This window comes from Gopherus flavomarginatus, chromosome 9 (genome assembly GCF_025201925.1).
Source record: "Gopherus flavomarginatus isolate rGopFla2 chromosome 9, rGopFla2.mat.asm, whole genome shotgun sequence".
In the NCBI taxonomy this organism is placed as follows: domain Eukaryota; kingdom Metazoa; phylum Chordata; order Testudines; family Testudinidae; genus Gopherus; species Gopherus flavomarginatus.
The window spans coordinates 90673625-90692587 of NC_066625.1; the positions used below are offsets into that span (position 1 = coordinate 90673625).

An 18963-nucleotide genomic window follows, 5' to 3' on the forward strand; every position below is an offset into this window, starting at 1 on the left:
AGCCACTGGGCCGACTCCTGGGCTGGCCTGAGCAGCTGGCAGGCAGCCCGAGCTCCAGGCCGCCAGTAGAAGCTGAGCCCTCACTGGCTTCAGGGGAGACAGGAAGTGAGGCAGGGCCTCATGGCGGAACATGGGCAGGGCCACGGCTTGGGTTAGGGGAGGCTTAGCCTGCCCTGGCCTTTGATACCTGCTGCCCGTGATTAGGGATATGGAACAGCTTCCATCTGAGGAGAGATTAAAAAGACTAGGACTGTTCAGCTTAGAAAAGAGATGACTAAAGGGGGATAGGAGAGTGGTCTATAAAATCATGACTGGTGTCGAGAATAGGGAAGTGTTATTTGCCCCTTCACATAACACAAAAACCATGCATCACCCACTGAAATTAATAGACAGCAGGTTTAAAACAAAACATAAGGAAGTATTGCTTCACACAGTCAACCTGTAGAAGTTGGTGCCAGGGAGATGTTGTGAAGGCCAAAGCTATAACTGGGTTAAAAAAAAAAAAAAAAAAAGGAATTGCATAAGTTCCTGGAGGATAGATCCATCAGTGGCTATTAACCAAGATGGTCATGGATGCAACTCCATGCTTTGCTAAATCTCTGACTGCCAGACGCTGGGATTGGATGGATCACTCAGTAAATCACCCTGTTCTGTTCATTCCCTCTAGCACCAGCCACTGTCAGAAGAGAGGATACTGGGCTAGATGGACTGCTGCAGTGACTCTCCTGAAAGGGGTACAGTAGTCTGGAAAGGTTGAGTCTGATGTGGCTTGCGTACCCCCACATTTCATCTCACTTAACTACTTGCTTACAAAATACAGACATAAAAATACTAAAGTTTCACACCGCTATTTACCAAAAAATTGCTGACTCATTTTTACCACATAATTACAAAATAAATCAATTCAAACACAAATATTGTACTTACATTTCAGTGTATAGTATGTAGAGCAGTATAAACAAGTCATTGTCTGTATGAAATTTGAGTTTGTACTGACTTCGCTAGTGCTTTTTTTGTAGCCTGTTGTAAAACCAGGCAAACAGCTAGATGAGTTGATGTACCCCCTGGAAGGCCTCTGTGTACCCCTGGTTGAGAACCACTGGACTATTGGTCTGACCAAGTATGGCCATTCTTATGATAATGATGAAAAAATGCTTTATTAAGAATTTCAAACACTGGAATTCTAAAAACATATCCAGAAAAATCAATCTTTGAACTACAACAGAGGACTTGTTCCAATAACTATTTTAACCAGAGTTTACAGTTCCTAAGTAATAAAGAAGTGATATTTAAATTTGAAAAGTAGAAGAAAGCACAGAGTATGTCAAACATCCTTCATAATAATATTGAATAAATACATCTATCAACCATGTAGAGAAAACATAACAAAGCTAACTGTGATTGAGACAGGGCAGGCACATAGCGAGGTTGGTACCAAACCTGGTGTTCTTTCACACTCCAGAGATAACTAGAAGAACAAAAATCAATTCCACCTAAAAGTAAATTTGAAATACCAACCTCTATTACTATTCTCTCTCTGTGCTTAACAGCAGCAGATGTTTCTGCCGTAACCACAATCAAACTGGCACACAAGTAGAATTGCATGTTCAACAAAATTTGAATATAGATACTTTGACGTTAAGGTGATTAGAATGGTATAAATCCCCCCAAAAGAATTATTCTTATCACGAGAGATCTTTTGGAGGACTCCATCATTTATACCTTTTTTTTGATACATAGAAAGAAATTATTAGTGCAACAGACCAGCAAAAATAAATGATATAAAAATAGAGACTTTTACAATATTATATGAGCATTCAGTTATACAAATAAATACAGAAAGGTTCCTATAGTAACATGAATCCATAACAGATGGAAGAGTCTGGAATCATAGATAGCATGTTCTTGTCTTCATAACTGGTCACCAACATAAATTATTAATAGCATGGTCTAGTCTTGGCTATTCTCAACTTCCTTCTCATTATGGCAAAAATGCTGCCCATACTGCATATAGGTGGCTCTAAGTAGTTAAGTGAACAGTAATTGAATTTCAAGTCATACAAGTTGGAGCTATTCAAATGCAAGCAGTTCTTTAAAAGGAAAAATAATTATTTTTTGATGGCAAGAGTAAAGACAAACTATAGTATAGGCTGGGAAGACACTGACCAAAGTAGTATAGGAAATATCAATTCCCTTGGAAATACAGCCATCATATAACTTGGAAAGGAAAGCATCATTTAATTTAGTGTAGAAGTTTTTCTAAAAACATTAAAAGAATCAATCATACTCATTAGATAATTTCTAACTAATACATAAACTCTTCTTGAGTGACATTTTTTTGTATGCAAGATGTTATGCTGTTCTGTACTGGCTACTGCAGAAAATGCTGACTGATGCACTTGATTAAAGCTTAACATAGGACAGGTTTCTGTGCACTTTCATTCCCCCGAATTACTTTTCTGTGTTTTCCAGCATGTGTTCACTCCCTAAATATTTTATAGCGTTTTTTTTAAATTATGTTTATTCCAAATTGCAAAGACAAAAAAACTGCTTTTAATACTTGTTCTTTTCCTAATTAATCCAGATTCTTACATGATGTACCTATCTCAGCACTGAGTCAGTTTATGGAATTTCAGGATATTACATAAAGCTATATAAATAAAATCTAAATTGACTATTTTTAAATTTAACTTATTTATCAGCTATAATGGTACTTGATTAGATTTGCTGTTTTCTAATTATTTCATTTTACCAGAACCAATTCCGGACAGAAACACAGAAAATACAAGCTCCAATTGACACTAATGACTGGTAGATTGAGTAACTTACAAATAAATAAACTAACCAATATGAAAACAGTCAGAGATACTGTTTCATAAACATTTTATTTTTACTTTATCAAATGTAGTTTAAGTTATAGATATACTTTAGATTTTATAAAAAAAGAGAAAGTGTTACTAGTCAGGCACTACTACAGCATTCTTAAATCTTTGCAGAAAGGAAGGGTAGGAGATCTTTTAGGTTTGAAGATTAGCAGAGAGAGAATCAGTGGAGTTCTACTGTATCTAATCTGCTAGTCCCATGACTGAACTCTGATCAGATTTTAAATCAACACGCCTCAAACAATTTGCATAAACAAACAAAACAGCAATGAAGTGGTTAGCATGTGTCACTCCATTTGCTGCTAAAATCTTCTGAAAAATTCTATTAATTCACACTGACATTCTATTAATATCATTTGGACATTATGGCCATACAAGAAGTGCTTTTCTTGCTGACATTAGAATCAAGGTTAAAGAAACGCAGAAGTATTCATTTAATACTTTTGAGTTCACTATTGATCTGTTCACCATTTATAAAATATATTCATGTTTAGAGCTTCAGCTAACGTTTTACATTTCGTTTCTATTTTTATGAGAAAACATTTTACCAACAGTAAAAACACTTGAGCAAAACGTTTATTTCTCTGTTTGTTACCATGCCAAGAGAGTTCGTAAAATTAAAAGCACAAATATTCAAAACAGGAAGTGGTTTTCATTATAAGAATCAATTTTTTAATTTTTTGTTTATTTACAGTGCAATGATTGAAACACATTCAATTTGAGCACAGTGGAAATTTAACCTGCAAAATTGCTTTTGTATCACAATGTGCATCAGAAGAAGGCAACACAGCTGGTTCATAATAACTAGTTAAAATATTTATCTTTGAACAATGAATATTACAAATTCTTTAGAACACTATACACGTCACCTAATTTTATATACTGCTAGCCTTCTTCTTATAATTTACATTCACTTTATAAATGGTTTCTTTTAAAAATCACGTGGAAGGTACAAACAAGGTAAGTATTAAACTCAAGGCCTTGAAGTATTACAAATAATTAAACCAATGTATCAAAATGATCATAGCTCTGTGGTTACTGTAGCTGCTAGTCAGGTTCTGTAACACACTGCTCCACAATTTCGCGCAAGTTTGGATTCTCCATTGCAGCTGCTACTCTCTCTTTGTCATTTATTTGCTTGTTGACTGCAAAATATCAGATGAAAAGTTAGTCAGAGCCATTTGACTGAGCAATTCTTGTATAGTAATCACTTTGTGCTAGATACTTGACTCTGCACTGAGCTAGGTCCCTGAAATCTTTGTAGACAAGAGCAATCTCAAGCAATGTGAACGGGAGGCAACAGACAAAAGGAATAAGAAATGGATTGCGGCATCTTTCTTCTATCTTATTTTAATTTTTAAATACTTATAGGCGGGACTATAATCACTTTGCTCTATGGTGAGGAGGACTAGGATCTGTATAACAGACTTATCCGAAGAAGTGCAGCGCAGGTAGAAATGGAGATGGCAAGATAGATCTGTTCAAGAGATGCTCCTGGCATACCGAAAACACACAGGAGTGGAAAAATGACATGAAAGTGGTGTTGAACTGGGAATCTTGGATGGAACAAAGAGGGATTAGAAGGGGATGAGGGGCAGAGAGGCAAGTGGGAGAACGATCACACACAGCCACTAGACATCACTACCACTTCCATGGCATTTCTAGTCCAGGAAAGGAATATGTAACACCCTGTTTATGATGACTATTCTGGAGTCCTTAAGTAATATAAAATGTGCAGAGCCATATCTGACCTTAAATTCCTCTTAACCCTTCACAACAACTGGACAATATGGAACAAACAATGTATTTTGCTTCCTTGTAACAGAAAAGCCATCATTGAGACATATTAGCACTAATACTCATTTCTTACATCTGTGTCTATATCGTGATCTTGGGTAGGAATCGTCAATGATGAAATTTTACGAGGTCTAAATTTTGCTTTTAATTTATTAGGCGCCAACATTTCTGTATTTGGGAATTCAGCTACCTGTTCCCATTGAAGTTTTCCTAAAGTTGCATAGATTTTAAGCCTAGAAGGTACCATCAGGATCATCTAGTCTGACTGCCTGCAGAACACAGGCCGCAGAATTTCACAAAGTGATTCCAGCATCAGGTCCATAACTTCTGGTTAAGCTAGAGTGTAAAAATCAAGAGTGGATGTTTAATAGCTCCAACTGATGGAGAATCCACTGCATCCCTAGGTAAATTGTGTCAAACTGAATTTCTCTAGTTTCAGTTTCTAGCTATGTGACTGAGAAAAAAAGAAAAAAAATCCCAAGCACACTCCAAATTTTCCATGTTAAAAAAAAACCCAACAACATTCTATTCAGGTTTAGAACAAAATAAGTGAAAGGTCAAAACCTGGCATGGGCAGAGTCTTTCGTGTTTATTTGGAAAAAAGAATCTGATTTTATTTTAATAAAAAGACACAATTTTATAATTGAGATTTTCTATGGCACATGCTTGCCAGTCCAGTTCCTCCACATTTTAAAACCATAATAAAAATAGTCTAGCATTAATACAAGATTGCAAGATCAACCACTCAAAGTCAAGAAATTCCAGAAATTTACTTAGCAGCACATATGCAATACTTCCTATTTATTTCCCCCCTTTTTAAAATGTAATCCTCAATATCTACAGTAATATATACTAGATGTGCGACATGAACAAGTTGGAATTTCATTGCAGCAACTTAAAATTTGAGATTTCCCAGTGGCGTGCTTCATCCTGCAACTCTGACACTGCATTAATTCCTAGGGTGGTGGGCCACACACAGTAATTCAATTTATAAAAATCCACTTACTGTCCTCCTCAGTGGAATGGGCACCTTCAGATATATAAATTTCCAACTAGATAAGAAATAAACAACGTTAGCCATGCACATGAACAGCTGTGCTCCTGCACACTGTTGGAAAAGAGAAATCTCTGTACAAAGGATGCACACTGATTTAATGATTAACATTTGTGAACCATCCTAGCCTGTTGTACACAATAGGCAGGTCTCAAGCTTTTTCATAGTCTAGATTTTACGAGAATGTCTTACAGGCATCTCCCCTCCAATTCACAGCCCTATTGGTGATCACGCCTATTGGTGATCAAGCTGAGATAGCCATGCAAGTAACTGATATGGTGAAGTATTTCTAGGAAAGCACTTCAGTGTATGTTTAGTTTTCTTTCAATGCCGTTAAGCAGCTGGAAACAGGGAGGAGAGCCAGTGCTATCTTGCCAGCCAGCTCTCTGTAAACCACAAGCTAGTGTTCTGTAGAGCTTGATTTAGGAGCTGTTTGTCTAGAAGCGACAGGAACTGCAACTGTCACTTCCATGAACAGCCTATTTAAAACACATTTGGAAAATAAGACCCTTTCCGGGAGGAAAACCCAGGTGATATTTACCACCCCCCATTCTTTAAAGCTCCTTGTCACATCACTCTCAACTTTTGCCAGTGGGGACTAATGGGGCTCTCCTGTGAAAGTGTCAATGCAGCGTGATGCTGGCCACTGCCAGATGTTATATTGGACTAGGTAGACCACTGGCCTGATCCAACATGGCAATCCCTGTGTTCCTATTTAAATTATAGGAATAAGAAATCTCATTTCAAATCTTGGCTCCATTCCTACCTCCTCAGTGCTTACAAATTCTCCGAGCAAACTCACTGTAAGATCCCATTTCCCTTTATTCATTTTTTTGTTTTGTTTTGTTTTGCAGAGAATCTTCACATGAACTGTGGAGGGCACCTTTATTCCTTAACTGGAGTCAGAATTCAAACTGATGCTAGCACATTACTCACTATCTTACTTTCAGGTCACCTTGTCTCGTTTACTCACTCAGGAATCATTGGGGATAATAACAACCAGTTATTCCGAAAGTACAAACCAACCCAGTAACTAGTTAAACATTAATAAAATTCACAATGCCTGGACGCTTTGAAATGTTCCTGTGGCCCATAATACATTCCCTTGAAGGCATTAGGAGGACTTAGATAGATATTTGGGGTTGTTTGTTTTAAGATGTCCTGTATTTTCCACAATCCATTCCCACCATGTGCACTATTTAAAAACACCAACAGACCTTTTTGACCACAATTTTAAAACTAAGTAAGCAATCTTGCAGTTTGTTTCGTTTTTTAAGTTTGTCATTTGGTATTGGGCATACATCCACACACAATCTCATATGAGAATGGTAGAAATGAATACTTTACCTTGTGCTTAAAAGGCAAACATCTCTGAAGTTTTATTCGCAAACAAAGCCCTGTTTAAAAACAATAAAAACCATTTTTTTCATTGGCAAGTTCAAGGAGTTCTGTGGATGATTTAAACAATTTTTTTGGTCTACCTAATTTCCAGTGGATATACATCTACATCACAAAAGCCATCAATACAACTGGCAATTGTCACTCCTGCAGCATTCTCAGCAAAAAGACAAATGAATGACAACGGACACCCTCTGACTCCAATATATGGTTCTTCCAGATCATCGAGGATCAGGCAGGATAACAGGGAAGCCTGTTTGACCTAGAGAGAGACTTTAGTCTCCAAGCACCTTAGAGAACTATCACTCCTCTCCTCGTCTACATTCCTGTACTAGAGGTTCTTTCTCACTATTGTGGCTGCGCTTAACTTCTGCGGAGTACATAATGCAGCGATTTCTTTCGGAAGACTGCTGAACTTCTAACAAAAGAGAAAACAGTTTGAAAAGAACACAATCTTGGAACAACTTGGGGAAGCAGGAAATTCTTCTGTCTCCCAAGTGTATCGTCGACCCCAGGAAGCCACCCCTTGCCTAATTTTCAATGTACATTAAATTATTTGTTGAACTCTGAACATGTGCTCACTATGATACAAACCACAGAAAGGAAAGTCCTTGCCCTAAGGACCTTACGATTTAAATCTTAGATTAATCTAAAAAACCAGCAAGTGACACATCAGTAAAAAGTATTGACTGTTTACATTATTGGTTCTCAAACTGGGGCCGCTGCTTGTATAGGGAAAGCCCCTGGTGGGCCGGGCCGGTTTGTTTACCTGCTGGGTCCGCAGGTTCGGCCGATCGCGGCTCCCACTGGCCGCAGTTCCCCGCTCCAGGCCAATGGGAGCTGCTAGAAGTGGCACGGGCCGAGGGACATATTGACTGCCGCTTCCAGAAGCTCCCATTGGCCTGGAGCAGCAAACTGCAGCCAGTGGGAGCCGCAATCGGTCGAACCTGCAGACCCAGCAGGTAAACAAACCGGCCTGGCCCACCAGGGGCTTTCCCTACACAAGCGGCGGCCCCAGTTTGAGAACCACTGGTTTACATGTAACATTCAAACACAACGTTATCTAACTTAGGTCTTTCTGTTGTACCCATCACCATTGAAACTATATGCTTTTAGTGATAAATTAGGAGATTAGATTTCAGATGTTTCTCTCTAGGTTAGTTGCATGTAATGTGTTCATCTTCGTAATCATTAGCACAGGGCAGACAGATGAAAAGGATGCTTGAATCCACTAGAGAGTATGACATAACAGGCAAGCACCCAGTAATTCTTTGGGACAGAATACCACTACGAGTATGTGACCCATTTTTAAATGACCTGGAGATTCGTCACTGGACTGACCAGGAGACACTCTCAGTTACAGCAATAACTACCATAACTCTCCCAGCTACCAGTTCCTTTCAGAGAGTAAATATCCAGGCAGTTATAGACTTCTTAAAAATATATTTGTTTATTCTAAATTGAAAGAAAGTAAAGAGTGCCCATGCACAGGTTCTGAGCACCCTGCCAATTAGTTAAAACAAAATGCAATACCATCAGCTCAACTCTTCTATCAAGCAGCAGTAGAAATACCAACATCTCAATATATTGGCCCATGCCTCAAAAATCACTTGAAATAAATAGGCCCTCCAAGATGCCCTGGAAGTCTGGGCTACTTCAGAGCAGGGACAGGAGGGGATTCCAGAGTCCTGGGGCCTTTATGGAGAACACCATGGCAGCCATTCCCCTCTCTATTATATCTAGGCTTGGACCAGATTTTTAATTGGTATATGTCAGTAAATGTTGATCTCAATGTACACATACAGATCAATGAAAAATATATTTCCACTGATAAAAATAAAAATTTACAAATAGGTACAGTAAGAAAAATTATGCTTGAGAACTTATTTGAGTTTGATTTACGGATATTTACTTTAGATATTTTGACACGTGATGTTGATGATGTGTGTTTTAATGGTTATAAAGCTTTTACTTTTTGAATCGCAACAAGTCATTAAATAATTATCTGACCCCCCGCCATTACCAGATGAGCCCAGCCCATAATTTCCCACAAATGAAAAGTAAAAAACTGTAATTTTAAAAAGCTTAAAAATAAGCATTGATATTATCTGTCAAAACTGAAAAAAGAAAAAGAAAAAAGAAATTCAATTCTGCCAAACCCGGTTCTCTCAAGGAGGATAGAAATTCAGCACCACACAGGCCGTAACTCTCAGTAGGCTGGTCCCAGGCTATTTAGGGCCTAGTAGGTAAAAAGACGTAAAACACCAATTTAAAAGCAAGTAGTCTGTGCACGAGAGGAACTCTGACAAACTGCTTATGGCTCGTACTCTAACATGTGCTGCATAGCTGCTTAAATATACTTGCTGTAGCTCTTTTCTTTTACGGAATGAGGAACTGGAGAAACAGAGGTCACTCAGAACACAAGAAAACAAAGCCTGGGGAAATCAAACCGTGGCAGTCAAGTTCACAACACTCTAAACAGTCAGCTACTTTACTTCTCAAAAATCAGAATACAAATCTTCAGACTATTTAAATACATATACTGTAAGTAATACTCATAGAAACTGTTTTTTGTAAGGGCTTTTCTACACCAGCAAATTGCCTGGAATAGCTACTGTGGAATAGTTATTCCACACTAACCCCCAATATGAACACACTTATTCTACACAAAGGCACTAAGTGTGGAATAGAAGAATGTCTATACAGGGAGGTACCATGACCAACTACTGTGCTTCAAATTCACACCCTATTTTATCTCAAAATTGCCTCCCTGTGTAGATAAGCCCATAGTAAATAATTAGGTAGCTGACAGTTCTAAAATAGGCCAATTAATTCGCTACCATTTGTACTTCACTTTCCCATACAAAGAAGTGGGGTGATATTTCAGCATGATTTGCCTCTTGGTTAAATTCAAAAAACACTTATTTTCCTTTAAGGAAAAAAAGTATTTAAAATGTAATATGAGAATCCTTTGTCTGTGTTAACTTAGAATTATAAAGCTTGCTAATCTTGACATGTTATATCTAAGCAGCATAACTTCAGAGAGCTGAAGTCTAGTTTCATCACAGGAAGGAAACAGGATAAACAACATCTCAACTAAGCACATAATCAAAAAAAAATAAGCAAGAGAAGTAGAATCTTGTTCTACTTTGTGATCTTTTAATAGTACATAAGAGAGTTTATTTTTATTTTTAAGATCTGACAAACCGCTTTTCTTTAAACTTCTGTAGTAATGCCGGAACCATGCAACATTTCGGACATACCCTTCTAGCCCCAGTAAAAATCGACTCCTATCAGCTATTCATATTCAGGAGGATACAAGCTGGGTAAATATACAATCCCTAGATTGTAATCAATAAAAATTAAAAATATAACTTCAATTTTTAACAGACCTAGACACAGTAGTTATCACAGATCTAATCCCATTGTACTTTCTTCAGTGAAGTTTTGCGTGAGTAAGAACTGCTGAAGAGAGCCTGATATGTTATTTCTCTTAAATCAGTGAAGATTAATCTCTCGAGACAAGACTACACCATAAGCCACATTGCTTTACTCTCTATTCATCATATACTACCAAGGCACAGTATTACTCAACAATCACAGTTCCACATGCATTTCAACACTAATGCTTCCCCTTTCCCCATTATTTCTAAAGTCTGGCCACCCGTTATCTAAGGAAACCTTCCGCTGCTTAGCTAAGAAGCAAAAAGGCAAATACTGTGACTTGTTAAACATTTTAAAACACCTAGAGCAACAGTAAGCTGTTAAATGGTTTACTTCCACACCATATTGCAGCTACACCTCTACCCCAATATAACGCGACCCGATATAACATGAATTCGGATATAATGCAGTAAAGCAGCGCTCCGGGGGGGAGGGGCTGCATGCTACAGCGGATCAAAGCAAGTTAAATATAACGCGGTTTCACCTATAACACAGTAAGATTTTTTTGGCTCCTGAGGACAGCGTTATATCGGGGTAGAGGTGTTTATTCAGAAGTTGTGCTATAGACTACCTTAAAGAGACTAGTCCAATATCATTGTCTGCATTACCATATGTAGAAAACCTCTGGCTACACTGAACTGTAAAACAGTGGTAGGTCCATATCCACAACAATACTGTTCAAGCTAGTATGGCTAGGAGCTAATAAGCAGCAATCATGTACACGTAACTCACAATTCCTTTTCTTCCTCTCTTAACTCAGTGCTTCTTGGAACTACCAAATCATGAAGAGGATTTTTGAAAGCCATCATCCCTGAACAAGACCTACAGGAGCTTTTTGCTTCATAAAACGCTATTCGATTTAAGAAATATTGCAATATTTCTTTTGACTGCTTTGTATAATGTTTTCTAATACACAAGTCCAAGGAAAAAAAAAAGGGAAAAAATACTTTATTTTTATTAGCGTTACTCAGACGAACCTCCATTGCATTTGGTTTACTGCTGCACATTTTAGAAGAAAACTATTCGGCCATTTAAGGAAATATGAAGCTTACCAATGAGCGTTGCCAAAGAGCAATGAGGTACTGTTGGTGTAAACCTGATAGTAACGAGATATTCATCTTCCCCTATCTCGTGCACTTCAACACAACTTTCCGTTACCACTTCCAGTTCTTCTAAAGTGTTAGGCTTCTCTGGATCCCGGATAGTTCGAATTATATCTAAAGCAGAAGGACATACACCAGAAATGAAATACTTTTTATAAAGTAGATGATTAGGGAAAAAGTCGTAGGTTTTTAACAAGTTGTTCTTCCCAGCCTAATTTTTTCAACTCCTCTCCAGGAGAGGCCTGGTTACTGAAACATCTTGCTGACTCAGTTCACCCAAGAAAAGCACAAACCAAAGCATCTGCATCTTACCATGTCTGCTCCTCTCCATACAGTGCAAACATTTCTACAGTTCATGGTCAAAGAACATAGCATTTTACTACCTACAAATGGAGTTCATCAGCTCTGCACTGTTTTGATAGGAAAAACACAGTCCTTACCCACAACACAGTATGAATTTAGTTTATAGTATTATCTTATTACATCAAACCCTTTACACAGGGCAATGTGATTGTTGATACCTCTCTCTTACTGAAATTGGTATGCTTAGCACTTCACAGAAGAGTAAGAAAATAAGATCCTTGACTTGAGGAACTTCTGATATATGTGTCAAATTTTGCAAGATTCTAAGCCACTCTTACTCCCAAAAAAGTCAATAGAAGTTGGAGAGACTAAGCATTTTCCAGGATGAAGTGCTTACAGTGTATATTCAAAACTATTACAAATGCTAAAGGATAATTCACAACCCGAAAAAGAGGTATCCTCCTGTTCATAAGTTTAGATCTTCCGATCACTGGACAGAAACAAATCTATACGATTTTTGTGAACAAATATTTACAGTGAGGAATCCATGAACAAATGACAGAACAAAATTTGTTTGTATGATCTGTCAACAGTTGCAAATAAAGAATAAATTTGTAAAAATCATTATCTGATTAATTTCAGATTAATTCAACCTTGTTAACAACTTTTTTTTTTTTTTAAATCAACCTACTATAGATGTGGCTGGCTGGAGCCCATACTACAAACCTAACCTGTTTTTTTTTTTTTTTTTTTTTTTAAAAGGGGTATGCCATGCAAACAACCTCAAGCTTTCAGTGGAAAAGCATTCCAGCAATGAATGAACTCAGAGTGTGCAAAAGGACTTTGATTACATTGTCTGAGCACTCAGTGTGGTCATCTCAACTGGCTTTATATTCTGCCCGTAGACGGCATGAGAAGTCATTTTCTAAAAGTAACATCTCAAAGCCCTTTGGTGAATACAATATTCTCCCTACATGTGTGATAGCATTTAATGCTGGCAATAAAAGCTAATATTGAATCAAATACCGTAGTCACCTTTTCACAAACTTGTTAATATATAAATGGGCCAAATTCAGCCCTGTTGTAATGCCACTAACTACAGTGGAGTCACACAAGGGCTGAAACTGACCCATTGAACTTCCTGCCATGAAGTTTTACTGATAGTCAGTGACTCATCAGTTTACACAGTGAATTAATGTATGTCCAGGATGATCTGCTGCATAATAAAAATCAAGAATCAGAATGCCTTCTTCCCAGTAAAATTCATCTCTGAACAGTTTTAAGATTTTAGAGTTACTCAGGGCTGCCCAGAGGATTCAAGGGGTCTGGGGCAAAGCAATTTTGGGGGCCCCTTACATAAATTTCTTTGCAATACTATAGAATACTATATTCTCGTCCCCTTACATAAATTTCTTTGCAATACTATAGAATACTATATTCTCGTGGGGGCTGCTGTGGGGCCTGGGGCAAATTGCCCCACTTGTCCCCCACTCTGGGCAGCCCTGGAGTTACTTAATATATTAAAAAGGCTGTTTCAGATAGCATATGGGATCCAAATACTGAGTATCTGAAGTGCAGCTAACAATCTGAATTAATACCAGTGAAAAGTATGCCACTGATCACCCACTCAAATCTGCAAACATTCCCCTCTCCATCAGTAATTATAACAGAATGGCTCTAGAACGGTGTGCACAAGGGCTTCAATCTGGCCTCCAATTCAGTATTTGCTATCTTTTGCCCTTCTGGCTACAAACTAAATCTAAACTTGATTTATAATGTATGGAAGAAATGCTTTTGCCACCAGATTTGGTTTTAATATTTAGATTGTGAACTAGATGACTTGTGGTTTGGAATTGCTCCTATGTTTATAGGAAACTACTACTACAAACACAGTATTTTTATTGCATTGTTTTACAACTGTCTTGGAAAGCTGGAGATTAAGGATGGAATTTACAAAGGAGCTAGAATCCATGTAAAGAGCCACAGAGGACCCTAAAATTGGATAACAAATATTTAACACCTCAGCAGAACCTTTACTAGTTACAATCACTAGGATAAAAGTTACAGGAGCTGTCAAGACTCACCTTCTGAGCACATACTGACTGCCCCCACCCATCACTTGCTCCTTAGGCCAGGGCTCCTCTCCACCCCCTGGCCTCACCCCCCTGCTCCTCTCAGCCCCCTGGCTGGACCTAGTGCACCTCCGGCTCTGGGCAGTCTCTGCTTCCCATCACCTGTGGGGCCCTACCGCTCTCCCCGGAGCTGAGCTGTCTGGGACTGGTATAGAAGCCTGAACAGTCTCAGCCGGGGGTGGGGGGGGGGCGGCTTGCCTGCATCTTGAGAGAGCCTGGCTGGGGCAGGCCTTGGCCTGGCTGATCATGCCACTCCTGAGGGGCCACTGAGTGCGGCCAGGAGTCAGGGCGTGGTTCTCTGGGGAGTGCTGGGCTGTGAGGTGGCATGGAGGATCTGTGTGTGTTGAGGAACCAGGGAGTTGGGGTTCTGTGGGGGGTGCTGGGCAGTTGTGGTGAGGCTGTGGGCAAGGATGGTGTTGTGCAGGTGCTGTGCATATGTGTGTGTGGGGGTGCTGGGCATAGCAGGTTCAGGGGGGCTCTGGCCACAGGGAATGGGGGGGAGGGGTTCCGATATTGGGGGCGGAGATAACTGTGTGGCACAGCAGGGGCCTGCCCCCAAGGGGAGGGGGCATGCTGGCAGCACAGGGCTGGCTGGGCCACTGTGCATCTGGCAACTGCTGGTTTGTAAATAGTGCCCTCGTGCTGGGCTGGGAGGAGTGGGGCTGCCCCTATCATGCCATATCCCATTGCCTCTGGCTGGCTCCTCGCTCTGGAGACTAATGTCCCCACAACATGCTCCACTGCCTCCATGGGGGCCCACAAATAAATTTAGCACCTGACCCACAAAAAGTTAATCTGGCCTGTCAGCCCTTTCTGGAGCTACTAGTCTCATGTTAACTGCCAAGGGTATCTGGCCTGTGCCCTAGCCAGATGGATGAAGTAACAAGATAACGTCCTGGTGTAAGTGACCCTGACAGTGGTTCACCTTACACCAGAGCTGAACAGCGGGGACAGCTTCCCACCCTCCACAGATCTCAAGGCCAGGTAGATCCTCAGGCACCTCACTCTCTGCCCCACTGCACCGGGGCACCAAAAACCCATCCCAAAGCTCCCAGTATCCAGAGCACTCACCGACCCCTTCCTCTAGAGCAGCCACCCACCTGCTGGGGCACCAACCATCCGTCCCCAGGACAACCACCTGCCAGGAGCACCGCTCCCCCCAAGGCACCAATGCACCCAGCTGCCGGGGCACCAACCCATGTGTCCCTCCCCAGAGCAACCACACACCCACTGGGGCCCCACTCCCCCCAGGGCACCAACCCATGTGCCCCTCCCCAGGGCACCCACCCACCTGGGCACCACTCCCCCCAGGGGCACCAACCCACGTGCCCCTCCCCAGGGCACCCACCCACTGGGGCCCCAGTCCCCCCAGGGCACCAACCCATCCGCCCCCAGGGGCACCAACTCATGTGCCCCTCCCCAGGGCACCCACCCACCCGGGCACCGCTCCCCCCAGGGCACCAACCCATGTGCCCCTCCCCAGGGCACCCACCCACCTGGGCACTACTCCCCCCAGAGGCACCAACCCATGTGCCCCTCCCCAGGGCACCCATCCACCCAGGCACCGCTCCCCCCAGGGCACCAACCCATGTGCCCCTCCCCAGGGCACCCACCCACCTGGGCACTACTCCCCCCAGGGGCACCAACCCACGTGCCCCTCCCCAGGGCACCCACCCGCCTCACAGGACTGGACGGGACTGAGGGATCGCCTAGCCCGGTCCCCGCACTCGGGGCAGGGCTAATTACCTAGAAGCGCCGCTCCCCGCTCACAGCCCCGCGCCCTGCCCAGCCCAGCCCCCCTCTCCCCGATAGTCACCATACACCTCGAGCGCTCTGTCCTGCTCCATGGCCGGGCTGCCCTGCGCATGGTACCCGCTATGGAGCCCGGAGAGCCACAGAACCCTGCCCAGCGTGTGCGACAGCAGCCCGGACACCAGCGACATCCTTCCGCTCCGCCATCGGAGAGAAACAGCCCCGCACGGCCACCGTCCCTGTTGCCCTCCTCGGCCGCTTCCGGGTAGGTGACGGCGAGCGGGCGGGGCCAGGCCCCGAGGGGCGGGGCATAGAGGGCGCACTGGGGAACTGGCAGGGCTTTAGGCTGGGCTCGGGCTCTTAGCGGCGGGGGAAGAGCGGGGAGGTCAGGATTCTCCACCCCACCCAGCCCGGCCGTGGTGCGCAGCTGGGCCAGGGGCATGTGTGTAATGGGCACGTGTGGGTGCAAACCTGACTTGAGCTTTGCAGCGATTCAGTGTGTTAAAGCCCTTCCCAGGCTGGGGAGATCAGCCTGGCAGTAGCTCCTAAAACATTCATGCTTGCGCAGGGTTTGTCATCAGCCTTTGTGTGGGGTGCAGCCCCTGCACGGTGACACAGCACATTCTAGAGATGTCAGTAGCAGAGTCCTCCCCAGGAATTGAAATTAGAGAGGGTGTTTGAATTTACGGGGAGGGGGAAAGAAGGGTTGGAAAACGACTGCATTGGCAAAACTGGGGGGGTAGCTAGTTGACCACTGGAGGAGGATGGGACAGTTGGGGGTTCTAGAGAAATCCCTCAGTGCTGTCAGTTCATTTGTACTGTAGTTTAGTGGCTGGAAGTTGAAACAATCTGGATTTGAGCAGGTCTGAAATTCCATCCAGCACAGGGCAAGAGTGGTACCTAGGCACTGATCTTGCAACAACCTCTACTGGCACAGTCCCCTTCCTTGCAGCTGCCAACTCAATGCGGAATGGGGGCCAGTGTACAATACAGTACAAAACTGATCAGCATCTAAAATAGCGGCTGCAGCAGACGTAAAGTCCCAGATATAAACCATTTGTTGGGATTGTTGCTCCTCTGCTTTTCCTGCAGTGAGAGCAAGAAATAGGTTAACTGGAGAACAGCCTTGCATCATAGATACATGCACATCTATAATCCCAGTTAAACCAGCCTCTGACTTTATAGTTTGTGAGGTGCACAATCTAACTGCTGGAATTTAAATACTGTTGTAGTACTTGCTTTGGAGGACTACTAGATGTTATTGTTTTATTGCCAGTGCGTATTTTACACCAGGAAATTTTATTATGGAATGTCTTTGTGGGGGAAGGAGTCATGGAAATGTTTTAGGATATTTTGAACCTATTAAATTTGAGAGTTTCCCCTCAAATAAATGATGTTAACACAAGCACAGGAGTAGAGTAAAAAGCTTCTGGCCCTCTGCTTTGAGAAATCATGCTACTTTCAAATATTAGTACGCTGTAAGATTTTCAGAGAGCAACTGATAAAGTGGTAAGCTTCATTTCCATTACAAAATGATTAGTCAAGGTCAAACCAGTTAGGAGTTACAAAATAGAAAATGGATGGTTGGACAATGGGAGTTATGTGTTAAGTTTGATCCAGGTTCTAGGCCCCTTCTAAACTCCTTGAGTCCCAACTGCTTGGTCAAATGTGTGTGTCCCCAGGCTCAGTGACTATGGCCACGTCCAGACTAGGAATTAAAATCGATTTTAGATACGCAACTTCAGCTACGGGAATAACGTAGCTGAAGTCGAATTTCTAAAATCGAGGTACTCACCAGTCTGGACGGCGCGGCATCGATGTCCACGGCTCTCCGTGTCGATTCCGGAACGCCGTTCGGATTGATGGAGTTCCGGAATCGATGTAAGCGCGCTCGGGGATCGATACACCGCGTCCAGACTAGACGCGATATATCGATCCCCGAGCAATCGATTTTAACCCGCCGATGCCGCGGGTTAGTCTGGACGAGGGCTAAGACTGCATCTGAGGTTAGGAGCCCATCGAAAACAGAAGTCACAGCATATAATGCTTCATCTAAAATGGACTAGCTAGCAAGCAACCAATCCAGAGATCCTCATGATCTGAGCAGACAACTCGTCTCATTATGGCGTGGCCTCATAGGCTACGTCCAGACTACCCGCCGTATCGGCGGGTTAAAATCGATTGCTCGGGGATCGATATATCGCGTCTCATCTAGACGCGATATATCGATCCCCGAGCGCGCTTATATCGATTCCGGAACTCCATCAACCCCAATGGAGTTGTGGAATCGACAGGGAGAGCCGCGAACATCGATCCCGCGCGGTGTGGACGGGTGAGTAATCCGATCTTAGATATTCGACTTCAGCTACGTTATTCACGTAGCTGAAGTTGCGTATCTAAGATCGATTTCCCCCCGTGGTGTTGACCAGCCCATAGACTACCACTTTCGATTCACATGCTTCTGGTTGCACTGCACAGCTAGTACGTACGAAGACTACAAATCCCAGCATGCAATGCTCCATGTGGTCACAAGAGATAGTCTTTACCGCAGGGCATTCTGGGAGTTGTAGTCTCAGTGGAATGTCCGTTTCCTAAAGCGAAGAGATTTCCGGGTTTCCTCGACCCAGCGAGTCTCGTCGTCCTCTTGCGTCAGACTGGCCGGAAGTAGTGCTCTGCGCAAGATGGCCGCGGCCCGTGTGCCCTGGCTGAAGCCGGAAGTTCGGTCTGGCGGCCCCTAGGAGGATGGAGGGCGCGAAGGGGGAGCTGCGGGTGCTGCTGGTGCCCCTCTCCCGGGAGGCCCGGAGCCCCCAGGCGGACACAGCCCAGGCCAAGCTCAACAGGGCGCAGGACGCTCTGGGAAGCCTGCTGGTCTCGGGGGGGCTCCACCTCAGGTCCCTGGCTTGTGACAGGGCTGGCCGGGCCCGCGGCAGCCCCATCCCGGGACCGTGGGCGGAGTAAGTGGCGGGGCCGAGCGCAGGGGTTGGGGGACCCGTCGAGCCCAGGATCCGCGGCGCGTGGGGCTGGCAGGCCGGGATCCGAGCCGCGCTCCGGGCGGCGCGCTGCAGTCTGCTGCTGTCGGCGCTTTAACGCCGTCTCGG

The 18963-nt window shown here is 43.1% G+C and overlaps 2 protein-coding genes across 4 annotated transcripts in view; one reads left to right on the plus strand and one right to left on the minus strand.

Annotated features, from left to right (window-relative positions):
- Positions 1 to 2866: 2866 nt before the first annotated feature.
- Positions 2867 to 16133, minus strand: CIAO2A (cytosolic iron-sulfur assembly component 2A). Of its 3 annotated transcripts, none has more exons than XM_050967370.1 (5): positions 15930 to 16133; positions 11628 to 11792; positions 7081 to 7130; positions 5686 to 5731; positions 2867 to 4027 (listed from the first exon to the last, which is right to left on the minus strand). In XM_050967370.1, the coding sequence occupies exons 1-5, from the start codon at positions 16054 to 16056 to the stop codon at positions 3930 to 3932; spliced, it is 486 nt and encodes a 161-aa protein (XP_050823327.1). In that variant the 5' UTR covers positions 16057 to 16133; the 3' UTR covers positions 2867 to 3929. The 3 variants fall into 3 exon arrangements, with proteins under 3 accessions (XP_050823327.1, XP_050823328.1, XP_050823330.1); XM_050967371.1 differs by having other exon boundaries at positions 15860 to 16073; XM_050967373.1 differs by lacking the exons at positions 5686 to 5731; positions 7081 to 7130.
- Positions 16134 to 18590: 2457 nt separating this feature from the next.
- SPG11 (SPG11 vesicle trafficking associated, spatacsin) overlaps positions 18591 to 18963 on the plus strand; it is a 62226-nt gene continuing 61853 nt past the window's right edge. The window contains exon 1 of the mRNA XM_050967374.1: positions 18591 to 18819. Within this exon, the coding sequence (XP_050823331.1) occupies positions 18608 to 18819 (212 nt within the window). The 5' untranslated portion in view covers positions 18591 to 18607. The remainder of the gene's footprint in view (positions 18820 to 18963) is intronic.

Bases quoted from the DNA above. Each gene is read 5' to 3' on its own strand.
- CIAO2A (XM_050967370.1), bottom strand. From the start codon at position 16,056: ATGTCGCTGGTGTCCGGGCTGCTGTCGCACACGCTGGGCAGGGTTCTG. The intron at 5,732-7,080 runs GTAAAGTATTCA...TTTCTTATCTAG, and splicing joins GTTTGCCTTTTAAGCACAAG to TTGGAAATTTATATATCTGA. The intron at 4,028-5,685 runs GTAAGTGGATTT...GATATTTTGCAG, and splicing joins CCATTCCACTGAGGAGGACA to TCAACAAGCAAATAAATGAC.